Here is a 23,661-nt window from a genome sequence, read left to right on the forward strand (position 1 = left end):
ACCATATTATTTTTCCCATTATGTTTGGACATTTTAAAAAATCTAGGAAAATGATCACTGGACAAAAATCTGTGTCTGTAATTAACAATAGATAAATATAGTGAAGAACTCAGTGTTGTCGGAGCAGTATATTCACATGCGTGTTTCCTGCTTTCAAATAATGGAAACATCTTGGGTCAGGAGTCTTGTTTGACAACATTTTAAGTGCTTCTTAAGCGTGCGTTTGCACAAAAACAGTTCAACATTGAACCCCGGGATGATGGTTTTTAGTCCAGGCAGTCGGCTGGCTGATGCTAGACAAAGTGATGCACTCGGTGTTACTGCAAACAGAGACAGCATTGTTCTTAGCCAAGCTTAGAGACCCTCCTCCTCCTTCCTTTCAGCCTCCATTCCTTCTAATCCAGGTGAACTGAGGGAGATCATTGAAAAGGCCATCCATTGTCCCCCTTCCCCTTCTCTTCGCTTTCTCCCTCCACACCACACCTGTATCAATGGACAGAGCTGCTTTTCAGTAGTGGCCCTAGAGGGAAAGTGGCTCTGTAACAAGAGATGATTGCATAGTTTCTCTTGAAATGGAAGCTGACGGAGGGGCTTTTTTGTTGTGTGGATGGAGCACTGTGGTGCCTTTTAACAAGTTTTCTTTGTACGTAAGGTGTTGGTGCGCTTTTCATACAGAAAGTCGGATGTTTGCTATGTGCAAACACATGTTTGTGCCATCCATGTATCATGCACTTGCTTGTTACTTGGCCACTTGCTGCTTTGGCTTTCTGTCTTGGCCTCTTTAGGAAGAGCTGGATAGGGGTGGGGAGGCGGTATCTTCTCTTCTTGTCACCGTGGTCCTCTGGGTGTGTGCTTGCTCCCTCAGGATGCTGGAAGCCTCCTGAATCGTCTTCCTTTTTAGAAGCTTTTAAAGGAAACACTTTCTCCGTTTATTTCTGTCCTTTTTTTCCCCTTCTCGCTTCTTCCCAGTTTGCTCTTCTTGCAACAAGCTTGCGGCTGATTTGTGCACCAGTGATTCATGAATTTTTTTTTTTTTTTTCTTCCTCTGGCACAGCAGAGTCATGCGGTGTACGTGTGTGTGCGCGTGTGCGTGTGAGGAGGGTGTGCTGGGTCTGAGCAACAGAAGAAGACTGAATGCTGGGGGGGAAAGGTAGAGAAGGATTGTGCTGTGATGCCAGCCGCGATTAGAGCAGTAGCACTCGCCATTTAAGCACACATTTAAATAGACACAGCCTCGGGAAGATGGGGGGGCGAGGTGAGGAAAGGTTCCTCTGCTTGTGTAAACTAACACAAGTGTTCGCAATTGTTCTTGTTTTTTAATAGGAGACCCTCAGGCTCCTCCTAACTTTCTCTTGTTCTTTTGTTTGTCTCCTTTTCCTCCACAGTCTCCTTCTCCAGTGAATTCCTTTCTTTTTACACAGAATTGCTTTATCTGGGATGGATTATTAATGTCCTCCATTGATGTTTTTCCTCTGTGCCTCCCTCCGCTCTCGCCCGTCTTCGCATTCTTTTCCGTGACTCCATCTTGTGTGTCCGCTGATTTGGCTGTCGTCCCTGTGTCAGTCAGTCCCCCCCCTCCTCCTTCCAGTTTATCTCTCCTCCTCATTCCTTCCTGATGACTTTGTCCTCTCTCCCTTCCTCATCACCTCAGTCAATTGTGTTTGCTTCCTGCCTCCTTACAGTTTCCTCACTCCTCTTCATTTTACAGCTGTTCGCTATCTAACCCCCCCTCCCGCATGTCTCCTTTCCTTTACATTCTCTAAACCTAACTTGGCCTGCTTGCCTCTACTTTGACTGTCCTACTTTGATTTCCTCAGCTCTTCCCCCAGCTCCTCCTCCCTCTCTGTTGTTTATTTACATAGATGGAGGTAGGGCTGGCAGGATGGATTGATGGATGACGAGAGGCCATGGGTGAGAGGATCCTCTGGGTTTGATGGACGCTCTTGTCACTCAGGATAATACTTACAGAATTGGCTGGTTCGTTATTGTAAAAGTCCTTCCATGGAAGACTTGGCATCTATATTAAGACAACCTGGGCTGCTCATCCTGGTATCCGTTCAGTATCAGTAGATCTAACATGATTACAATATTGTGGACTTAAGGGCCTCACCAGCTAAAAGTAAACCATTTTTTAAGACTCATATTAGCAGTTTTGAACATCTCCACTGACAAAGGCTCTCAGCTGCACTGTGCGTCTGCCCTTTTAAAAAGCTCATCCCTTGTAGATGACATAATTATGCAGTGTCAACTTGTGACAAGCTGAGCCATTAGAAGAATTAATATGTGCAGCGTAGGAGGGAGTCTGTCCACGGTCTTCTAATGCTCACAGCCACTCAGTCCCCTCTACTCATCTTGAAACCATCAGTGTAGAGGCAGTTATCTCAGGAGCCATCTTTTTGGCCCAGTATCTGGTTTTAAGACTCATAGTGGACTCATAACACAGTATTACATTAATATGTCACGAATAATAAATGCACTGTAGTTTTAAATTCTGACTCTGGGGTTAATTGGTCTTAAAATAATACCTTATTGACTGTGATATGATAGTCGTGCCAGACTGATTGTATTGAATGTTAGACTTGATTTCTGTGGGACAGGGATTGATTTTAATGTCATATAATGGTTGGATTACATACAAGTGTTTGTTTTTTTGTTTTTTTTGTTAGTATTGCTCACTATGTTATATATTATCTCTTTAATTTTTCATCATTTCTGAGGATTTTTATTGGGGGAAAAATGAAGACGCTCTTCATAAACCGCTATGAACACAAAGCTTTTATTTCATTGTTTTCTGCACCGTTACTGTACATGAGGTTGCAGTTACAATGGAGAGACTGGAGTTGAAATCCAGCTGTGTGGCTGCCTGTTGTTTCACAGTTTATAACAGGTTAGCACAGTAAGACTTGTAGCCTGAAATATTACATCCGTGATATAAAGGTGATAAACAGTCAAAGTGAACTTTAACTTAAGGTATTGGTTTTTTTTTCTTTCTTTTTTTCTATTTCTAGTAAAAAGACACACCATGAACAGATGGCAGGCTGTAAAATTTTTCTTTCTTCTAATTTGATGAGCTTAAAAACATTTTTTTTTTTTTTTTTTGAACTGTATGAGTGCAAGTGCACAACTTCAGGCACCGTTCTACTTAAAGTTCTACTTAAAGTCTGTGAACTTAATTAGCTCATTAGCCTGTGGCTACACAACACGTAACATATGCGGATCGTTTGCAGAGCAGATGCTGCAACACTATGCTCCCACTATAATCAATAAAACGGGCTACTCTGGTCTACTTTTATGTTCTCAGAGCACCCAATCTTCCTGTGTGTGTGTGTGTGTGTGTGTCCAGTCCTTTTACACAGAAATGGGTCATAAAGCACTGATTTCTTTATTTCTTTGCTAAATGAAATTGTCGCTATACATTAAGCGACTTTAGCGTCTGCGTTTGTTTTGCCAGTACCAGCTGGCACTTTCTTAGGAACGTTATCCCCTATATCATCTCCTGTAGTCTGTTAAAAAGATTTTCTGCAAAGATTTTGGATCCAAAATCCTGAAAATGCAACACGATCTGAAAGTTTTTTAATTTTTAAAAATTTTTTTTAACCTATGAGTCACACAGCCTTACGCTGAACAAGCACTGCAGGTGTAGCGAGTACAAAAAATAAGAATAAAACAAAACCTACTGTGGCACACCCTGACACAAACAGTCCACACATCCTGTGGGTTCATGTAGCCAAAGCATTAGCCTTTAAGTGACTCATTAGGGAGGAGCTAATGATAATTCCAGAGCATGATAAATTTTCTTGACTCTTCAAACCGTTTGTTAACACTCAACGACCATGGCCTCCTCTGAGCTGACTGATCTGAAAATGAAGCTGGTTGATGCTTTCAAAGCAGGGGAAGGCTATAAAAAGATATCAAAACACTTCTAGCTTTCCACCTTCTGAAATGTCATTATTAAATGGCAGTAAAAGGGAATGGTGAATGGCTAAGAACAATTTCAGATAAAATTGCGCTCCGGCTGGGCTAAAAGGCAGAGGAAAATCCTCCGAATGACTTCAAAGGAGCTGTAGGACGACTTGGCTGACGCAGCAGTGGCGGGTGCACAGTTACACTGAGCAGCACAAACAGGTTCTACGTGAAGAGTCATTATAAGGAAACCTTACCTGCAACCTCATCCCAAAAGTCACCATCCAAACTTTGCAAAGCAACATCTGGAAAAGCCAGATTCAGTTTGGGAACAATTGCAGTTGACAGGTAAAGTTAAAACTAAGCCTTAGGGGCACAATCACAAAACCTTTTCATACAGCAGGATTAGTGTTTAGATTTTTCTGTTTATTTTCAACAAATAAAGACAGAGTACGTGTTTATCTGGAATGTCCTGATAAAATGATTTGGAGGACAAATGCAAAACATTTTCTATTTTCAACATAAGAATGGTGGAGATTTGCTGATATTTCATTCTTTGATTAGTGTGTCCTGATTGTTAACGGAGCTTAATCTGTAGATGAAATGGTAATTATTAGTTGCAGCATTGGAATTGTTCTTACAGTGAAAATATGAGCACTGCAAAGTTAAATCACAATAATGCTGACAGGAGCTTGCATGCTGAAAACTGTAAATGTCCTCTTCGAGTAAAAGGGTGCTTAGAGGAAAAATTGAAGGAATTGATCAGTGTAGCAAAAAAAAAAAAATCAGTAGATTGCTTAACAGTTGGCAAAAAACCCCATCCGTGCCAAGACTGTAATGGTAGAAGCGACAGGACAAATGGGGCTGCAGAGATCATGCGAAAGCGGATGAGCAAGGGGAAGAGATGAGTGCAGGCCATGCTGTTGGAGGTAAATGTATGTTGGCAGTAGCTAAAGGGAGGGAAAGAGTGAGAGCACAATGGTGAGCGAAAGAGAGGAGCCTGTTACTGAACCATCAGTGGCGGTAATGAGACACAGGTGCAGCGCATGGAACCATATCCCTTAACAGCGAGGAGGATGGGAAGGCTGCGTGTAAGTCAAGGATACTGTAGAGCTGCAAGACGGAAGACTCAATGCAGCATTTCACTTTGATGGAACATTATTACTTATTAGCATGCGCATCCCCCACAGGAGTATGCGAACAATCGCCCGAAAACAGTAGACACCCCGGGGACGTGTCGTTACTCAGGGCGCCCAGGCTTCTTCTGACTCTCCGTTCATTTGCATCTATTTTTAAGCGCCTAGTTAAAAAATTATAAGTGCAAGAAATTAAAAACAAGCATGACATGCAGCCGCCACATAGAATTAATTCTGGGTCTTTGTTTGTAGTTCATCGAATCTGATCATTTCATTTAGACTTGGGTTTTCAAACATATGCTAATGAATGGGAAGCCAGGAAAAGCCAGAGCTTTGCAACACTGCAACTGATTTCAGCACTTGATTGTTAATGAACTTATATTTGGGTTTGCATGCTAAAAACAGAAAACGTTGGATTAGCTGGAAAAGCTGCTTTGAAAATTGGTTTGCAGAGAGGATGCAATGAGAAATGGGGGCTGCGGGGAGAATGTAAGGTGACAGATTGAGATAAGAGAGGAGTGGTGGAAGGGGAAAGAAGGGCACAAGCTGCAAAGGAAAAGGTGTTAAAGTGTCAGGGGTATTGAATCAGAGGGGTGCTTGTGAGGATGCGAGCGGCAGAAACGCACTCCCTGCTCCAGGCAAGGTGGGATGGCTACTGTTGCTTCTGTGCTTGGTTTTCTTTTGCAACTTAAAGATCAGTCTAAGGCACAAACCAGTTAGACATGGAAAGGAAAGCAAAGGAGGATGTTCTGCAGTAAACAAATGTGTGCGGGCGTGCACGATCTAGAGAGAGGGGAAGTGAGAATAAGAGCAGGTGCAGTCTGCAATTTCATGTGGATGCATAGTTTGTTTGAATGGTAGACCTAAGAGGGGGTAAGAGAATGGCCTTTGTATTCAGCCAGTACTGAGTGAGTAAATATTTTGGAAGGGCATGCTGTGTGGGTAGATTGTTCTTTTAGGCAGCGGGGGTGACAACAAAACAGGGCAAGATAAGAGGAAAGGAGAAGGCGAGCTAAAGGAAACTGTGAAGCAGCAGCTATGTTTATTTCGCCATGCGGAGACGTGAACACAAACTGGGCTTTGTCCCGCGCCCAGGCTAACTTAATGTTAGAGCTAGCTGTGAGACCTCAGAGAGATGCAGAAACGGCTTTGCTCTTTCCCCTTCATTTGCTGCCAAATGACATCGCTTACTCTGCTACGGGGTTGCCCTCGCTGCCAGTGGCTGCTATCATGAATGAACAATGTGCACTTCTCAGGGTCCCTACCTCTCCTCAGGGTGCTTCTCCACAGGCCGTAGGTGTACACTACAGGACACGAAGCTAGGCATAAGATGGTATTCCTGCTGTGGCAGCCTTGTTAGAGCGATGTTTGATGTGTCTCATTTTCTAACGTTGGAACATGGTGTGAGTACAAATAGAGAAGTGAAGCGCACGCAAACACACACACTGCAAACACGGTGTGGTGTGACCTCCACATGGCCCCTGTGGCGTTATATGCATTTCTTTTCTTTTTTTTTTTTCTTTAGTGTAAGGGCAGGATGGCTCTAAAGTGGGGATGAGGGATAGAGGGGTCATTCATTCACCTCGTGCACACGCACACACATACACCTCCCTCACAGGCCTTTCATCTTTACTCTCACAGGCATCGCTTGTTCTGTCAGTCTTGCTGAAGAGAAAGAAGGCGAGGGGGAGAGAGGGAGGGAGACAGAGGAAGGATGTCAGGGAAGGAGTGAGAAGGGTGGGTGAAGAAGGAGAAGGAAAAAGACGGCAAGTGATTTGAGTTTCCTGTTCCATGCAAAGCCATCTACCGACCTGCCCCACCTTCTTCTGTCTGGGGAAAAGAGTAAAGCGTGCTCAGCTTCTGTGCACAGTCATCCTAGTTTCATCTTCTTCCACCCTCCCTCTCTTTAATTGTATCCTTCGCATCCTTCTCATCCTCTTGTTGCTTGGCCATATCAACACCCACCCGCTCCCCCCGCACTCTTCCTGTGTCCATCCCTCGCCTCCCCCCTGGGGCTTACCTCAGTGGGTTGGTTCCAGTCTGTCTGTTTGCTGATGACTCCACTTGGAGCAGATGTGATGCTCAGCAGCTGTTTCTTTGCTCTGCAGTACCCTCCCTACCCCACACACCTCCGCTCCTCCCTCTTATCTCCCCACACTCACATCTCTCTGTCTCCCCCTCCAGTGTCTCTTATGTTCCTATTTATCTACGTGTCTTTTTGTTCCGACGTTGCTCAAGTGTAAATTGGCGAGTTTAATTTTGCTTTCAGATGTCTTTTTTTGTTTTTTCCTCCCCTCGTCTTCTCTGACCAGCCTTTCCAATTTGCTTCACTTTCCAGCCTTCCTTGATGCGGCTGTTAATGTTCAAAGCACGTAAGGATTTAATGTCATAACAATAAGTCTGGAATCTGCGTATTTGTCTGCCACATGAATGCCAACTGTCGCACTGTAATCATGTGAAACAAATGTTGGCCATTGATGGCAGCTCTGCAGAGGGTAGAGGGGAGAGTATTGTTTCCTCTATAAATCTGTGGAAACGAGAGAAATGTGAATGGCGAAGGTTTGTTTCTGTTTTTCATTTCGCCAGCGACATTGTGCTGTTCAAAGTCAGGCTCAGCGCTGGAATTAGAATTCTATGTTTAGCTTAAGATGTATAGAGATAAAAATGGGACTTGGACACTTGAAGAGTGATGGAGTGGGTTTTATTTAGGCTGAGTCCCCTCAGTGGCCTGTGCTTCTTTGGATAGACTTATTAGAATCTTTATTAGCTCTCTCTGTGTTCATCTGTTATCTCTGTCTCTTTGCCTCTGCCTCAGTAAGGGGTTGGCTGGTGAACTGAGCATCCTCTGACAGGGACCCTCTCATCCAATATTAGAGAAGAAGCAAGAGGGGAGTTCTTGCCACTGTGATGACTTAAGCCTGGAGAAATCTGTTTCTGGATGGGCGTGTGGTTGCATCGGTGTGGCAGGGCGCGTTCGGGAGTGTGTGCAAATACGTGCGTGTCACATCTGTAATTGGCTGCCTCTGATCTTGTGGAAATCTGGGCTCAGTGTGGCAGATCCACCAGCTAATCAACGCTCAGAGCTTGCGCACAGGAACATCAACCTGTGCTTTACTCCAGAGGCTGGAATGTCACCACGCTTGGGATTTAATCGCTCCAGAAATCCCTTAATGGGAAACGTTACATGAAGCCTAATTTGAGGATGTTGAGATAAAATGTGTGTGTGTGTGTGTGTGTGTGTGTGTGTGTGTGTGTGTGTGTGTGTGTGTGAGAAAGCTTGTGACAGTAAGGAGGTATGTGTGTGTGTTGTGTGCTCGACTGAAACTCTGATAAAAGATATTGAGCGCCACTTTTCGCTCTCAGATGATAAGATTACAACAAGGCCAGAGGTGTTTCTGTTTGCACTTTAGCCTCTCTGCTCTGCCTTCTCTGTGACCGTGAGTATTCATGGTGGCATACGGCACAGCGTCATTGGGAAATTCATAAGGGGGAATCATCACTCATTCCTGGTTCCCCTTTGAGGACTGCGCTAATTAGCCAGCGTCTGTGATTAGTTGGCTTGTGTTTGATCTGCTTCACTCCTCTCCCTCCCTGTCGAAGGGCTGCCTGCCTGCCTGCGCCGCGATTTGGCTGCGAGGTGCGCCAAACAAACACTCAAAAACAGACACACAAAGATGTACACAGCGCCGCTTTTCTCCCCCCCCCCTCTCCTTTCCCTGCCTTTCGGAGACACTGCAGGTGGCCTCTGAGACACAGTATCATACACTGGCAGACAGCCACATACGCACAAACATGTGAGCCGCAGTACTCCAAACCAAAGCTCACAACACGTCAGTCGAAAGAGTATATCTGTTAATATTTCACTACTGCATACCAAGAACTTTGTTTACTTTCTCTTAGCGAGTTTCAGGCTGCCAGTAAAATTCCCCTGAAAAGCCAGGCAGTACGCCGCTTATTAAGGCAACAGAGGGTGTGGGTGGCTAGCTGAGAAGGGGATTTACTTAACTTAACCCCGAGTGATTACAGCTAAAGATGGGCGAATTATGAATGTAATTAAATTTGTACAAATCCCCCTTTGCTGCCCTTTTTTACGTTAGGTCTCAATGGCAAAGCACAGTAAGGGATACCCATGCTGCGCTTAATATGACACAAATAAAAGAAACTCTTCGGTGCATGACAGAGCACTGTCTAATTACACAGTGGCTGTGATATTGAAGGGCCCGTCTTGTCCTTGAAGCATGGCAGGGACATCTCTGACTGTTCATACCCCCATCTATCTACTCCTCACATCCCAATCCTCTATCTGTCACTCTGCCTTAAGGGGGTAGATGGTAAACAAAGGCAGCTCACATCCAATGTAATGACGACCTGACAGGAGACTGCTCCGGCAGCTCGTGTGTTGGCTGCTGTGCCTGCACCAGTGTGTCTGTGTGTGTGTTTGTTATTGTGCTCCTCTTTACAGTCTCTGAGAAGTGGCTTCAATCTTCTGAGAGTCAGATCAATTTTAGCATCATTGTGACTGCTGAGCCATTACAGGCTAAAACCAGGGTTCACACTGTTATTGAGTGGAAACTTGATCCTCTGGTGTTCACCTCTCAGACGGGTAAAAGGTGTTTATCCTCACTACTAAAATCTAGCTCGGCTGCTGAGTTCTGCTCTCAATATAGAGCTGTATTTATTTATTTTTTTAAAATAGATGGTAATTAATTAACTCATCGCTTCCTCGTTGCGTTCTTTGAAATTGTTTGACTGACAGGCAGCGGAGGTTTTGTTTTGAGTGGCAGTGACCTCACAGGTGCTGGAGCTGTAATCTTGTGAGTTTCTGAGTTACTGTGCTGTTGCCTTAGCTTACACTGGGGAATAGATATGAACTTGTTCACGGTTCATTGAAGAATTATGTCGTAATGGTAATAATGTGTTTTAAGGGTGGAAACGATGGCTATTTTTGTTATTGGTAACAATCTGATCTTTTTTTAGAATGTATATTTGCATTTCGGGGGAAAAACTCAGCAAAATTTCCTAAGGGCAATGTATTTTTGGTGAGTCTAAAATACCAAAATACCCAAGTGATGTTCTCATAAAACTGGGACGTGCAGCAAATACTCCCATTTTAAAGGTATTGGTTCATTGTTGGGGCCTAGTAAGAATGAAACTAAGTTTTCCAAAGCAAATCATTTTACATGGAATAAATGTAATAGGTTAAGACCCGTTAAATTCATTAGTCAAGTAATTGCTGAAAAAGCAATTAAGGATGGGTGTTATAACACACTTGTTACTAAGTGCTGGTAGTTGGTCACTTTAAGCTACTTTTCATGTAGCCTTTGGACCTTTTTTATTTGTTTATTGCTTTATTAGATTACTTTGTGACAAAAAAGGGTCAAGAGGAATCAGGATGTTGCTACTTTATTTATTTCAAAGCTTTAACTGCGTCATGTGTGTGCTATTTGAATCGCATGCATGTTTTGTCTTTTTAGTGGAAGGTCCTAGTTTTATTCATTTATTTTTGCTGAATTTTATAGTTCCCGACTTTACTCAAAGTACCCACTTTTTATATATATTTTTTAACCTCGTGTGTTTGCTCGCTTCCAGCCAGCCACAGCTTCTCAGTGGATTTTGTTTAATTTTATTTAACAGACTGACTCGAGGAGAAATATCAGGTTATGTCTCCCCTCCCTCCCGTTTGATCCGTCTCCTTGAGCTCTATGTCTTTCTGTCTATTAGCTCTTCATTCATTCATCTATCAGCGTCAAAACAATACACCGTGTACCCAAGGCAAGTTGTCATAGTGACTGGAGAATAAGCAAAGTTGATCTCAACGTTCAGTACAAAGGAAAGAGATGGAGGGAGTGCCAGAAAACAACCCTGAATATAACCTCATCAAAAATCCCCACCTGTTTATCACTCTCTTGCTCCAGAGTGCCTTTTTATAGATCTTACAGAGCAAAACTTCTTTCTCTTTTCCTTTCTGCTACAGTCTCATTCCTTTCCTCATCAGTAACACCTCCCTCACCCTCGTTTACGGGAAAACTGGTAGCAGGAATGTATTTGTGTGCAGCGTTTCATCTTACCTGCCTCCTATTGAGCCTTGAAGACAATAGGCTGTTCACCTCTGCCCCGATGGCTCACCACAGCCCTGAAAGACGGCAACTCTGATCCATACAATGCAGCAGTAGTAACATACAAAGAATGGCTTCGTTGTACTTTTAATTGCTTTGGTTATCTTTGTCTTCTCCTCGTATCGTTTTGTTCTGCTTTGCGACATCTTTCGTGCTCGATGTTTACTAATTGTCGCAGTGTTCCCACCACACTGTAGCTCTGATTAATCTTTATAGGGGGAAAAAAAATCTGCTTTTAATGGGTCCTCGTTTCACTTTGAAAAAGTGCTAGTGGTCTAATCAGTTATCCATACCTTTGAGCGGCACATTGCAGTCTTGTAGTAAAGCGAGTCCAAAGCTTATTAAATATAACTTTTGCTCTGATTTTTAGCAAAACTTTTGCAAGAGGAGACACACTTAAAAGCATATGGGGGTGTAGAAATTTGGGAGCCTGACTTGCCTGTCCTCTCAAATCTTTCCCTGCAGACTGTTTTTTCCTGTGCTCCTACACAAAACTCCCATCAGTAATTCAATCCAGCTGGTTTTTGCTGTGCGTTATGATGGACACAGTCATCAGATTATCATAATATTGGTACACTCCCCCTTGTTTGTTTGCGTCTGGTGCTTGACCTTCTGTCTTCCATATGGCTGGCATTGATTTGGTAACACGCCGAGTGATCCTCCTGACAGATTGACTGTGCTAATGGCAGTCCCTCATATCACAGTACTGCATTTTAATCCTTTAATGTGTGGCATAAATTAGGTTGGTCTCTCACCCCCTCGACTATGAATAAGCTGTTGGCTGACAGCTTTGTTGACCAATGGGCTCATCAGTAGCAGGCTAAGTGGAAGTGGGAAGCGAAGCTGGGAAATGAACCCCCCACCCCATCCTACCCAAGGGGAGGTAAAGGTGAACGCTGGCAACTAAAAACCTGGAAACACAGCTGTGTTTCGGTGCGTGGGCGGGGTTGTCATGGTTTTCCTCGCGCTTTAACGTGTAGCTTTGTTTATAATTCAGGGACTGGATCACACCCAGCTTGAAATATCCTCTCCTGACTCCTTGGAAGACTCTCACCTCCAAGTGTTGTTAGGGAGGTGAAAATAGGAGGCATAATCACATTATGTTTGCAGCTGACATGCCCATGGACCGATGTATACAGGCATCTACACGGTGATGGATGAGGTGACACACGCACAGCCTGCCTTGGACATTTGAAGAAGTACCTAGCACTTTGTTTTAGCTGTGCACTTCTGTCTTACCCATGAATTAGAGGCTGTTTCTGAAGCGATGCTGCCATACTCTGTCTGGATTTACGCTTCCAAAGTCATTCACTTTTCGGCAACATACATAATGGGGATTAGATCTAGATATTTCCTAGATACTGATACTAGACCTGTCTGAAAAGTGATTCTCCCCTCCCCAACTCCTCTGATTTACATTTTATGCTCAGGCTCTGACTGCAGATCTGTCACTGTGGTCACCCAGCACAAAGACCCAGTATTGCATGCCAGGATAAAAAAAAAACAAAAAAAAAACATGCCCACTACAATTACCATGAGAAGTGATGGCACACAGGGTTGGGATGAAGAAGTCAGACAGAGAAAGAACTGGCGGAATAGGGAAAAAAAAGTAGGCGAGGAAGAGCAGAATGAGCCAGAGGGATGAAAAGGATTTATTCCAAAGTGAAAAGACAGGACAGTGCTATAGCACTGAGAAAAGGATGGGGAGGAAAAAAAACAAAGTGAGCGATGCAATGCAGAGTGAAGGCAAGAGTGGTGGAGGTAGAATGATGTGCACGGCCTGAACAGATAAAGCCGAGCCAGGAGCCGCGGGGAGCTGGGTGTCTGTCAGCCATCCAGCCAGTAAGTTATTCAGTCACTTATTCAGTTGAAGCAATAGCGCTCGCAAGGGAGTATAGAAGCAGCTTGTTTGGCTCAGGAGGACTGTCCTTTCTGTCCACAGTAAACTGCCTGTTACAAGCCAGACTTTACTGACCCTAAACAGGCCCAGCGCCAAATGAAAACATGTGGTACCATAAAACCGAGCTTGTGCCTTATGGCTTTTGCCATTTTCCTTTTTGTGTTTTATGCCTTATACACCTCTGCTTTATACAGCCGTTTTATTTCTTTGTGTCCCGGAGTCATTCTCTCTTTGACCACCTCTCTCACTCACTCTCTTTTTCTCTCGCTCTGGATCACCCCCCACCCCCTCCGCGTCAGGTACAGTGTAGATGTTCTTATTTATCAATAATGAAGAGAGGCGGAGGAGAGCACACTGCTTTCGTTCTTAACCGTGGATGAATTATTCACCCTGTGGAAGAGTGCCTGTCCACCCTGCGTGTATGCGTACACACATTCATGTGCGTTTTTGTTTCTGCCTGTCTAAATATGGTTTTGCTTTACATAGTAGTTGTGTGTATGGAAATGTTTTTTTGGGGGGACTTTTCCTCACCACAACCACACAGCTCTTTCTTTTTTTCTGCTTCCTGTATGTGGCGCTTTGGCAGATGCTAAGTGCTTCAATGTGTTGTGTAAGGTTCATCCTCCTGTTGCAAGGTGTGATACGGTGCAGTAAAGCGAAAAATACCTCCACTATCATTTCTAATGACTAACTCCTGTTTTTCCAATTTCATCCCGACACACATGATTCGTATTTCAAACCGGTTCTCCTGGCGTAGCTCGCTTGACCCGAAACATTCTTTATGTATATAACTGAGAAAGGAGGATGAAGGAGTGTGAGAAAGGGAGAGATAAAGAGGGAGAGAAGGGTCCATAGAGACATACATGCATGAGCTATTGTGTATGTAATTTCATTTTAAAGCCCGTGCAGTTTAATGGTTTGGAGATCCCACCGTGAATACTTCTACGCTGCTAGTTCCTCTTACTCCTGAACTCATGCATAGTGCATAAACCAGTCTCAAGGCAAGACTAAGGTCACGGTCCAGCTGTGTATGTGGAGGTTTGGGGTTTCTGAACTAAAATGCACGCAGTTTTAAAAGTGTATAAATTGTATAAATATATATATTTATTTTTTGGTTTTTATACTTCCCTGCTGGGTCTCTTTCATTAAGACGATACACTTAATTGAATTGGCAAATGCTTATTTTTGCAAATGATATTCGCTCAAGTCCTAGGGCATGTTTGTTATAAACAGGCAACTAAATAGGAATATGCATCAGTATACAAATGCATGTGTGTATGCACTCGCTTACTAAACACACACACACATACACACTTCCCGGTGCAGATTTCTCCTCCAGCTGTTCATTTCTCCTTGGCACTTTGAAGCCTATTCGTGTCTCTCTGTCCCTCCCTCCAAACCCCCATTTTATTTTATTTTTTCCTTCTCTCCTCTTCTGTTACATTTCATGTGTTTCTGCTTTCCTTCCTCTTTCTGCCTGTGTGTCTGATTCCCCTTTTTCTTTCCACAGTCAATGTTCAGAGTCAGTTATCAAATATTTCATCATGTCACTGTGAACAAAGTGAAATCTAGTACTCTCTTCTTCTTGCACCTATTTTTTTTTTTTTTCTTCCTACTCCTGTTGCATCACAGAGGTTGGTTTTACCTCCTGTCTCCGGCATGCAACCTTGCTGTAACACCAAATGTTTTTCTGTGTTAAATTTACAAGTTAGTGGAGTTCTTTTAAATGTCGATCTCTTCTGATAACCTTAAAGTCTTTGAAGTGTGCCTCCTTTTTCTTTTCTTTTAACACTGGCGTCTTTGACTCGGGACTTCCCACTGGAAAAGCAGCATGAATAGAATATTAGTATGTCATTGGAGATGTCCATAATGCACAGTGGCTACTTCTAAATGTAGCTTTCTCATGTGCTATCGATTGGCTCCTTATAGTAAGCCCAGTGGAAAGGTCAATGAGAAGACGAGACACATCTCAAGTCTTCATTTCCTAGTTTTATTCTTGGCTTGTCAAACTGCCTCGCCTGTTAAAGCTAAGCCGTCCAGACAATGCTCCCTGCATACCAAAGTGCCCGTGTGTGTGTGTGTGTGTGTGTGTGTGTGTGTGTGTGTGCGCGCGCGCGTGTGTGCGCGTGTGCAACGTGTGGACGTTCATTGTAGATTTGCGTGGCTGTATGTGTGGCCGCGTTCATTTAACTATTCGACCATAAGGCAGAGAAGGCAGTGATGTCTGACAGCAGTGGCAGACAGCAGGTTTGGGTTGGTGCTGTTCCAGGCTCCAGCTGATAACAGCTATTAAAACAGACCAGAAGCAGTTAGGACAAGACACACATCCACTGCAGTGTTGCCATTTTGTTATGGACACAACAATGGGAGCACCACACAGAAATCAGTTTTAAGGGCAGCTACACTGGCAGGTCATTTTAGCTAAAACGTCAGATGGCACCTCTCCGCTTTAATACACGTTCGACTGTCTCTGCTTATGAGTTTTTGCCACTCAAACAGAGTTTGAAGAAGATGAACAGTTGGTTCCCAGTGACAAAAACTGAAATATTACAGTCTTTCATCTCAAACAATAAAGGGAAGATTTTGTGAGGCTGAATCTTAGCCAAGAGAGAGAGAGCTCCTGGTGAGGAATAGAAATGAAATGGTTTGTTATCACGTTGCATCCCCAGGCTCAAGCTCATAGTGTACACATGTACATCAACCCATATCAAAACCGTGTTACTGTATAAAACAAAGGTAAATAGTACACGACCTCACATGCATGAAATGCATGAAAGCCACTTTGAATCTGGTCATTAGCTTAATTGTAACAGTTTCTCACTCTCAAATCTCACTGCCCTGATGTTATAAACTTCACTGTACAAAACAGCCTCAGTAATAAATGTAGAATTGAATCTGTGTTTCTGTGCCAGTGTCTCAAAAAACAAAATTACACATCAGCAACTTCAGAAAGCTGCTATTTGGCAGCGCGCCCATTCAGAAGCCAAGGCCAGCGCAAAAACTGGAAGACACTGTTGCATTGAGAAATATAACCCAGATCTCTGAACAATGAAGAGGCAAAACGATCTGATGGATGGTGCGTAACTATTTTGTAAACCGCTAAGTTTCTTGTTTTTCAGGAAGTTTGAATGCCCCAAACCTCTTCTGGATATTGTTTAGTAATGTGGTCAAACAATGTGGCAGTGTGAGTCATTTTTACACACGTCCAGTCTATTGTAGGGATCCACTGGTTGCTTTATTGCAGCGGTCCCCAACCCCCGGGCCTCGGACCGGTACCGGTCTGTGAGTCGTTTGGTACCGGTCCGCGAGAGTTGAAGCTCAGGTGTGAAATGTATGGTTTTTATCGTTTTTCAGCGTTATTTCGTTATCGTTTTTATCGTTAACTCGGTTTTCCTGGGTCTTTTCACATGTGTTATAAATAAATCTTCTTTTTTTCGGTACCGGTGCTAGTTTTATTTTGTTGTATTTATCCGCGACACCTTAAAGCCCGGTCCGTGAAAATATTGTCGGGCATAAACCGGAAAAGGTTGGGGACCGCTGCTTTATTGGATATGATACTGGTCTGATCCTGACTTAAGAAGCTGGATCAGATAGGGTGATAATTTGCCACCAGGTGAGCAAATATGGCCTGTAGGGTCAGTCTGGAGGCTTTTCATCCAGTTACAACAGCAGCTTTTCTCGGCACGTCTTTGACGCAACTGAAAACTCCGATCGCTTGAGATGACCAATGAGAAGAACTCATCAAAGCGTCTCTCTTGCTTTCTCCCTCTTATGTTTGGTGTAACACTTGCTTGAATGCACTCAGGAGGTGCACTTAGACTAAGAGAAGGAAAAGGACAGCAGTGTGTAGTAGTCTTAAGGCTCAAATTGAGCTGCAGTGACACTAATGCAAATACATTGAAAGAATAACATTGACATTTATTATTTCACTAAAGCTAGTTTCGGCTTGTATATTTTTGCAAGAGATTTGTCTCCTTTTAATAAATCGTATACATTAGCATATACTTTTTTGTTTTTTAAGTAAGGAAAGTAACATTCAAGATAGATTTATAAAAAAAAAAAAAAAGTGATTCCCAGTCTCTTCCCCAGAGTGAGGATTACAGTCTGTTAATTTTAGACTTTTAACACTGGTTGTTCTTGCCTAATATAGAATTAGAATAAAACCTTTATCATGTGGTGCGATGTGCGTTAGCTCCCAAACACTCTTTTCAGGCATCTCCGTCACCTCTCCCTCCCTTTTCAGTGGTGCAAACATATTTGAAGTGAAGTGTAAGAAAGGGTAACTGTGGCAAATGTCCCAAACTTGATTTGTGAAAAGGGCTGTGGATCTATCTTCAGTTTACCTGCGACGGGGAGTGGGAGAAAGTATTTAAAAGGAAAATCAAATCAGAGAAGGCGCATGCGGCGACAGATTCTGTCAGGACAGAAAAGTGATGACGCTCCCTGTTTCCCATATCAAAGCTATTATGCTGAAGGAGTGGAAAGCCTGGGCAAAACAATAACAACCACGGGAGAATAATGGAAATGGAGAAATTCATAAAGGCCTTGACGAAATATGAAATCCCAGAGTGGTTACTGAGACAGGAATGTGTTAGAAAGGCCAAAGGAAAAGCCACCCACATTCTCTGTCTCCCACAAAAACGCACAAACATGCACAGTGGACCAGTGGGAAGCAATCTTCAGGAACATGGACAATGGGGAAGCTTCATTGTAGCCCACCTGACAGGGCATAGCCCCTAGTTTGATGAAATGACAGCATCACTGAGCTCTGAAGGATATTGGATATTTTAGTTGATGGCCTGCACTCCCGTCCCCTCTGACGCTCTGCTTTTCTCAACTATAGTGAGGATCAGACATGGAGGACATGAATGCCATTAGGCGTCAGCCAGCCAGGCAGCGAGGCAGGCGGACACAGGCTGATAAGCGTATGTTCGTTTTATAAGCCACGACTGGCTCAAATGGGCTGCAGAGAAAATTAGGATTTGGCTTTTATTCGCTCGTGCTCGCTCTTCCCCCCCCCTCTTCCGCTCGTTTATTCATACTGTTTCACTGTAGTTTTCGCTCTCTGTTCACATCCACAGTGCTTCTCACAAGGTCAGGTGTGGAGTGTACCTGGCATCTCACAGGTCCACGCCTCCCGTTCTTCTCCCCTCGTCTGCCTCTTCTCGCTCTGTTTCTCGTTACCTGCGCCCCCACCTCTCCATTTTTAGTTGGTCCCACTGCATCTCCCATGGCCTCTTTCCCTCTGCTAACCCCCTCTCTCTTCTTATTTCGTCTGCTTTTTTTTTTTTTTTTGTCCCTCAGCTGTCTCCTATTAACCTTGTTCATAGCTCACACTGTCTCCCCTTTAAGATCCTCCTCCTCCTCCTCCTCCTCCTCTCCTCTTCTCTCGCCACACTCTCTTCGCTCCCTCTTTCATTCTCTATTCCTGGCATCGCATTCTCTTCACACCCTTTCATCCCCACTTTTCTTGCACTTCGCCTCCCCTCCTCCGCTCTCATCCTCCATCACTTTGGCATTCCCAGCCTGTCTCTCGTCTCCTCCTTTCATCCTTCCGTCCTCCCAGCATACTTCCTCTCCTTCTTCCTCTCTGATTCATTTCCCTCTTCACTGATGGACGGTGGGAAATGTCAGCGTGACCAGGCAGAGGATCAGAGAGGACTGTGTTAATATGGCAGGGCTGTCACAGTGCCATCAGCAATAATGTGTGTGTCTGTGCGTGCACATCATGTGGGTGTTAAAAGACATAATGATAGGTGACAGTACTTAGGATGCCGACATCTGACTACTTAAGGATGTTGAGGAGGGCAGTTTGTGTGTGCATGTGTTTCGTTTGTTCATGTGCATTTGATGATGCTTGTATGTCACCTGCAGGCAGCAGAGCTACTGTAAAGTAGAGCAGCAGTGACATAAGGCTTCTGTTCTTACTCTCCTCCCCTCCAACCCTCTTTCTCTCCCCTATTCTTCTCACTCTTACCCTTGAACTGTCTTCTATTCACTAATTCCCTTAGTTCTTGTCCCCCTCCGCCTCCGATCTCTCTGTCTTGTGTTTTAATGTGACTGATGCACTCGAAATGTGTCTCGATTACTTTTTTTTTTTTCTTTAATGCTGCCTTGTCTCATCATTTCCAAAAGTCTGTTTGTGTAGATGAACATGCACACACTGACTTTACTTTCTCCCCGTCTGCTGTTCTAATGACACGGAGTCTGAGCCTTTGGGCTGGGCTTTGGGGACTCACTAAGAATGAGGTTGTGCAAGTCTCTGTATGTCTTGTGTGTAATATTCATTTCCCCGTGGCTGTAGGAAGTCTCATAAGGCTGGCCCTGTCTCTCATCTGAGCTCTGGCAGGAGTTGACCCGTGGTGGCTCTCCTCTTATTGCCTCCAAATGACAGGCAACAGGCCCGGCTCAGTTTGCCCCCACATTTTTGTGTGGACGTAATAGATATGTGTGTGTATGAATTTGCACATAAACGAAATGAGGAGTAAGTTATTGTCAATCCCACGCTGTAATGACCTATGACATGCCGCTTGGTCCTTATACTACAATCAATACTAGTAATCAAGGTATTCAATAACCTTTTATCCTCTTTTCTCCTCCTCTGCTACATTATTTTTATAACCAGTCAGGCTCCCACTCCCAAACCTAATCTGTATTAGTCTGACTTGTTTAAGTAGGCTGACAAAGGAGTGTAGCGTGATCTTTACATAATGCTCTAGACATTTGAAACATTACAGGCCAGGTGCTCGACAATAAAGCAGTAATTTGATGCCCCCGTGTGTGTGTGTGTGTATGCTCGCCGTGTGTCGACTTGCATAGCTATGCTCGTGCATGAGTCTTCAAGCAAAATGAAATTAAAAAAACAACAACAACTTGTTCATCTTTTCAGCCCAATAAGGCTCGCTGCTGATCCCACGGGCTGTTTAGTGGTTGTCCAGAGGTTCCTCTGTGGCTACAAGGGGGTTGTTTTGTGGTTGTAAATTGGGCTGGTCCTGGGAGAGCTGGTGTTATTCTAGGAAAGGCTTGCTTTCTTCCACTTTCCCACTCGGTTCTTCACTCATTCCTGCCTCTTCTCTTTCTCTGTATTGATACCTCAGGTCTCCCTTGAGAAGAGAAGGTGTGGTGTTTATTGCTCGTCAAACGAGAAAGACAGCGTTGCCCTTTCCTCTTATCTCTTGCGTACGGGTTTCGTTTGTGTGTGGGTGCCTTTGTGTGTGTGTGTGTGTGTGTGTGTGTGTGTGTGTGTGTGCGTGTGTGTGTGTGTGTGTGTGTGTGTGTGTGTGTGTTCTGCCAGTGCAGCAGATCATATTAGTTTCAACACAACAGCTTGAGCTCAGCATAAACTAGTGGAACTAGTTTTTCAAGTAATTGTTTGTCTTTAGGGGAAATTGTGTTTTGCTCATTCTATGTGTGTCTGTGTCTGTAGCTTCCCGGTAAACACACTGCGAGCGCACACACTCGTATGGAAATGTAGGCCTGGCTGCAGACATTTGAAGTTGTGTATCCGCCGGTAATCCACTCTTACTTAAAACAGGTGCCATCTTGCTGACATACACTAATGCGCGCTTACTCATACAAGTAATTACATTTTTCACAGAAACCTGGATTACACACACAGAGACGGACACACACACACTTGCACAGATTGTCGTTCTAAAGCTCCTTCGCTCGTTCTGTTTCTCACACACCCACTGACAAAACGCACTAAGAAAAGCATATTTATTTTGACTCTTTGCTGTTACACAGGAATGTGTCGGCACAGAAAATGGCAGGCTATAGAAAAGCATAACCCATCCACATGATTTATGACCTATGGGTAAAAAAGAACTGGCTTTCCTCCTCCTCCTTTTCTTTTTTTCTCTCTCCCCCAACACACAACTTCGCTTTCCCCCACCACCAATCTGTCCACGCACGCACTGTCATGGAGAGGTACCAGACTCTTGGCCTACTTGCCTGAGTTCAGTAATGCTGTCCTGTGTATCACACACACTTCCATAGTGTCCTCATTTATCTTTGCTTTGTACCAAGACTGTTCTTTTTCTTTGCTTTCTCCTGTAGTTTGTGTTTAAAGGGAAACATTGAGAGTAATGCTTTTTTTTTTTTTTTTTTTTGTCTCTGTCTTTGTTTTGTTCAGGAGCTTCAGGTCAGCGTGTAAAAGTAGACCAAGAGGTGACATCGTATCCTGGCCAGACAGTCAACCTGCGCTGTGCCTTCGCTGATCCCACTGGGGTACAGCTTTCAATGGTAAGATATACAATCCCATGATGCATCTGTGTTTCCCCTTGGTTAGTATTTGATTACCTCTTTGCACCACTATACTCTCTCAACTGCAAACTAGATTTGTTGTGTGAAATTCAAATAAAAATGTCTGTGTCATCCCAAAACTGGAGCTCATTGTGCTGACTTGACACAATACAATTCAGTGAAATTGGGACTGCAGTTACAATTTGCTTTTACACTTGAAGCCAGCAGGTATCCGACTTGAAGTGGATTTGATATTTAACTCAAATTATGACAATTTTCCTGTAAATAAAGTAGTCATTTACTCACTGATTTGATTCTGCGGGTCCGTAAAACTGTGTCTGAGGTGGAAAAAGCAATTCTCTTCAATAAAATTAACCAAGAAAAATCAGAATATTGCTCTATGTGCCTTGTTTATTTGCCACATTGTACCTTAATCTAACAAATCATGGCTCACAGAAATAATCTAGAGGCCAGCAATAGGTTTTTGTCACATTTAGGCTTAATGTTTTATTACTCCAAACAAACAATGCTAAGCTACATTTTGCTTTAGGGGATTGAATATGGTAATGGGTGCATTTCTTAGCTGCATTTCAATGAAGCTGGAAGTGCACAGCTCTGCATGGTTCTGCTAAGAACAGTCGAGAGAGTACTTCTCCTGAAAAACTCGCATCCATATTCATACCTGCTCCCCACTTAATTGTGATGCCGTGTACGCAACCCTGTGGAGTTTACATTAAAATGTGGATATCTTAAAACGGTGTCGCGGTGTCGCTTATCAATGCCATGATGAATGAGGTCTGCTGTTTTTCATTGTCTCTCTATGCTTCCCGTCCACTGACCCTCTCGGTGTGTGCCATCATAGGTCACATGGATGTACGTGCCAGAGCCAACCCAAGACCCAGTCAACATAGCTGTGTTTCTCCCCGGGAATGAGCCCAGCTATCCTAACTCACCTGTGAAAGGCAGAGTCAGCTTCGTGCCCAGTCCTCCAAAGGTGGACAGCCCTTCTATCCAGATTACTGATGTTAGGATGACTGATGAGGGGAAGTATGCCTGCGAATTTGCTACCTACCCTGGCGGAAATGTCCGTGGCACCACCCAGCTGGTCATGCTAGGTAGGTCACTAATGTACTCTACGCACTAAGCTTAAGAAAAGATGTGATGAATCAAGGAAAAAGCCTCGGTGCTTAATGGCACAGAGGCATGAATGCTTTATCTCCAAGAAGCTGAACCTCTGAACCACTTAAAAAATTGGACATGTGGTTTGTGAAGCAAACAGATTTGTTAGAATTTAATAAGAAAGAGGGATTTTTTCCCATCTCATGCTTTCATCTTTACTCTTAAGACTTCATGAATAACATCCAGTTGGAATTTCAGGTAATTTCTTGAAGAATGCCAATTTTATTTAAAATTATAAAAAAAAAAAAGAATGGTATTTGATGTGCCAGAAGATGATTATTGTTATTGCAATTATAATTTTACCTAGCCAAGTGTCCAGGTACAGTTTGGTCTCTAATTTTCTTGTACTGTAGTTTTGCCTGTGTACACCACCACAGTATTTTAATCGAATAACCAACATGTTGTTAAAGTGCAGACTTTCACCCCCAACCACCTCTAATAAAACTAGTAAGAGTAACAGACATTTTTAAAACTTTAGAAGTGGTCAAATCACATCTCTGGTACATTCTTAACAAGAATGGGTTCACTGGCCAGCTCTGAAAATGAAAAGGGCCCAAAGACCTTAAACACAACACGACATTTCACCAAGAACATTCTAAAGCAGGTTGGTATATCATTGTCTTTTTGTGTGTGCATGCTGTGAAGCGCAAAAATCTCTTTATAAATGAAAATACTGAGTTTACAGAAATGGGCAAACCACTGGTTACACTTTAGACAAGAAGAACAGATTAGACTTGGTCAGAAAAAGAGCCAACACAGACCTGAAAAGATTATTTGTGAGAATAAAACCAAGATGAAGTTGTGCTAAAATGATAGGAAGAGAAAAGTGCAGAGGAGGAGAGAAACAACTTGTGATCTGATACCATATTATCTGTTCAACATAGTGGAGACAATATTATGGCAGAAACTGTGAAGAGTACGGGGCTATACTCTCTGCTCATATTCATCCAAACGCTGCAAAACTGATCAGACAGCGCTTCACAATCCAAATGGATAATGCCCCAAAGCGTACTGTAAAAGCAACCTAAGAGTTTCTCAAGGCAAGGAAATGGGATTTTCTTCAATAGCTAAGTCAGTCACCTGAGCTCACCCAACAGAGCAGCTTTTTAGTTAAGTATAAAACTCTAATGAGCGCTAGACCTGGGGCAGTCATTGACTACGAAAGATTTTCATCATATTATGA

At 43.5% G+C, this 23,661-nt stretch overlaps 1 protein-coding gene across 2 annotated transcripts in view; it reads left to right on the plus strand.

Annotated features, from left to right (window-relative positions):
• LOC309717481 (nectin-2) overlaps positions 1–23,661 on the plus strand; it is an 85,462-nt gene that overhangs the window by 9,631 nt on the left and 52,170 nt on the right. For both annotated transcript variants that reach the window (XM_082552094.1, XM_082552095.1), the window contains exons 2-3: positions 21,190–21,299; positions 22,162–22,414. In XM_082552094.1, coding sequence (XP_082408220.1) covers positions 21,190–21,299; positions 22,162–22,414 — 363 coding nt within the window. The remainder of the gene's footprint in view (positions 1–21,189; positions 21,300–22,161; positions 22,415–23,661) is intronic.

The sequence above is a fragment of the Aulonocara stuartgranti genome (assembly GCF_965226115.1).
Source record: "Aulonocara stuartgranti genome assembly, chromosome: 11".
Taxonomy (NCBI): domain Eukaryota; kingdom Metazoa; phylum Chordata; class Actinopteri; order Cichliformes; family Cichlidae; genus Aulonocara; species Aulonocara stuartgranti.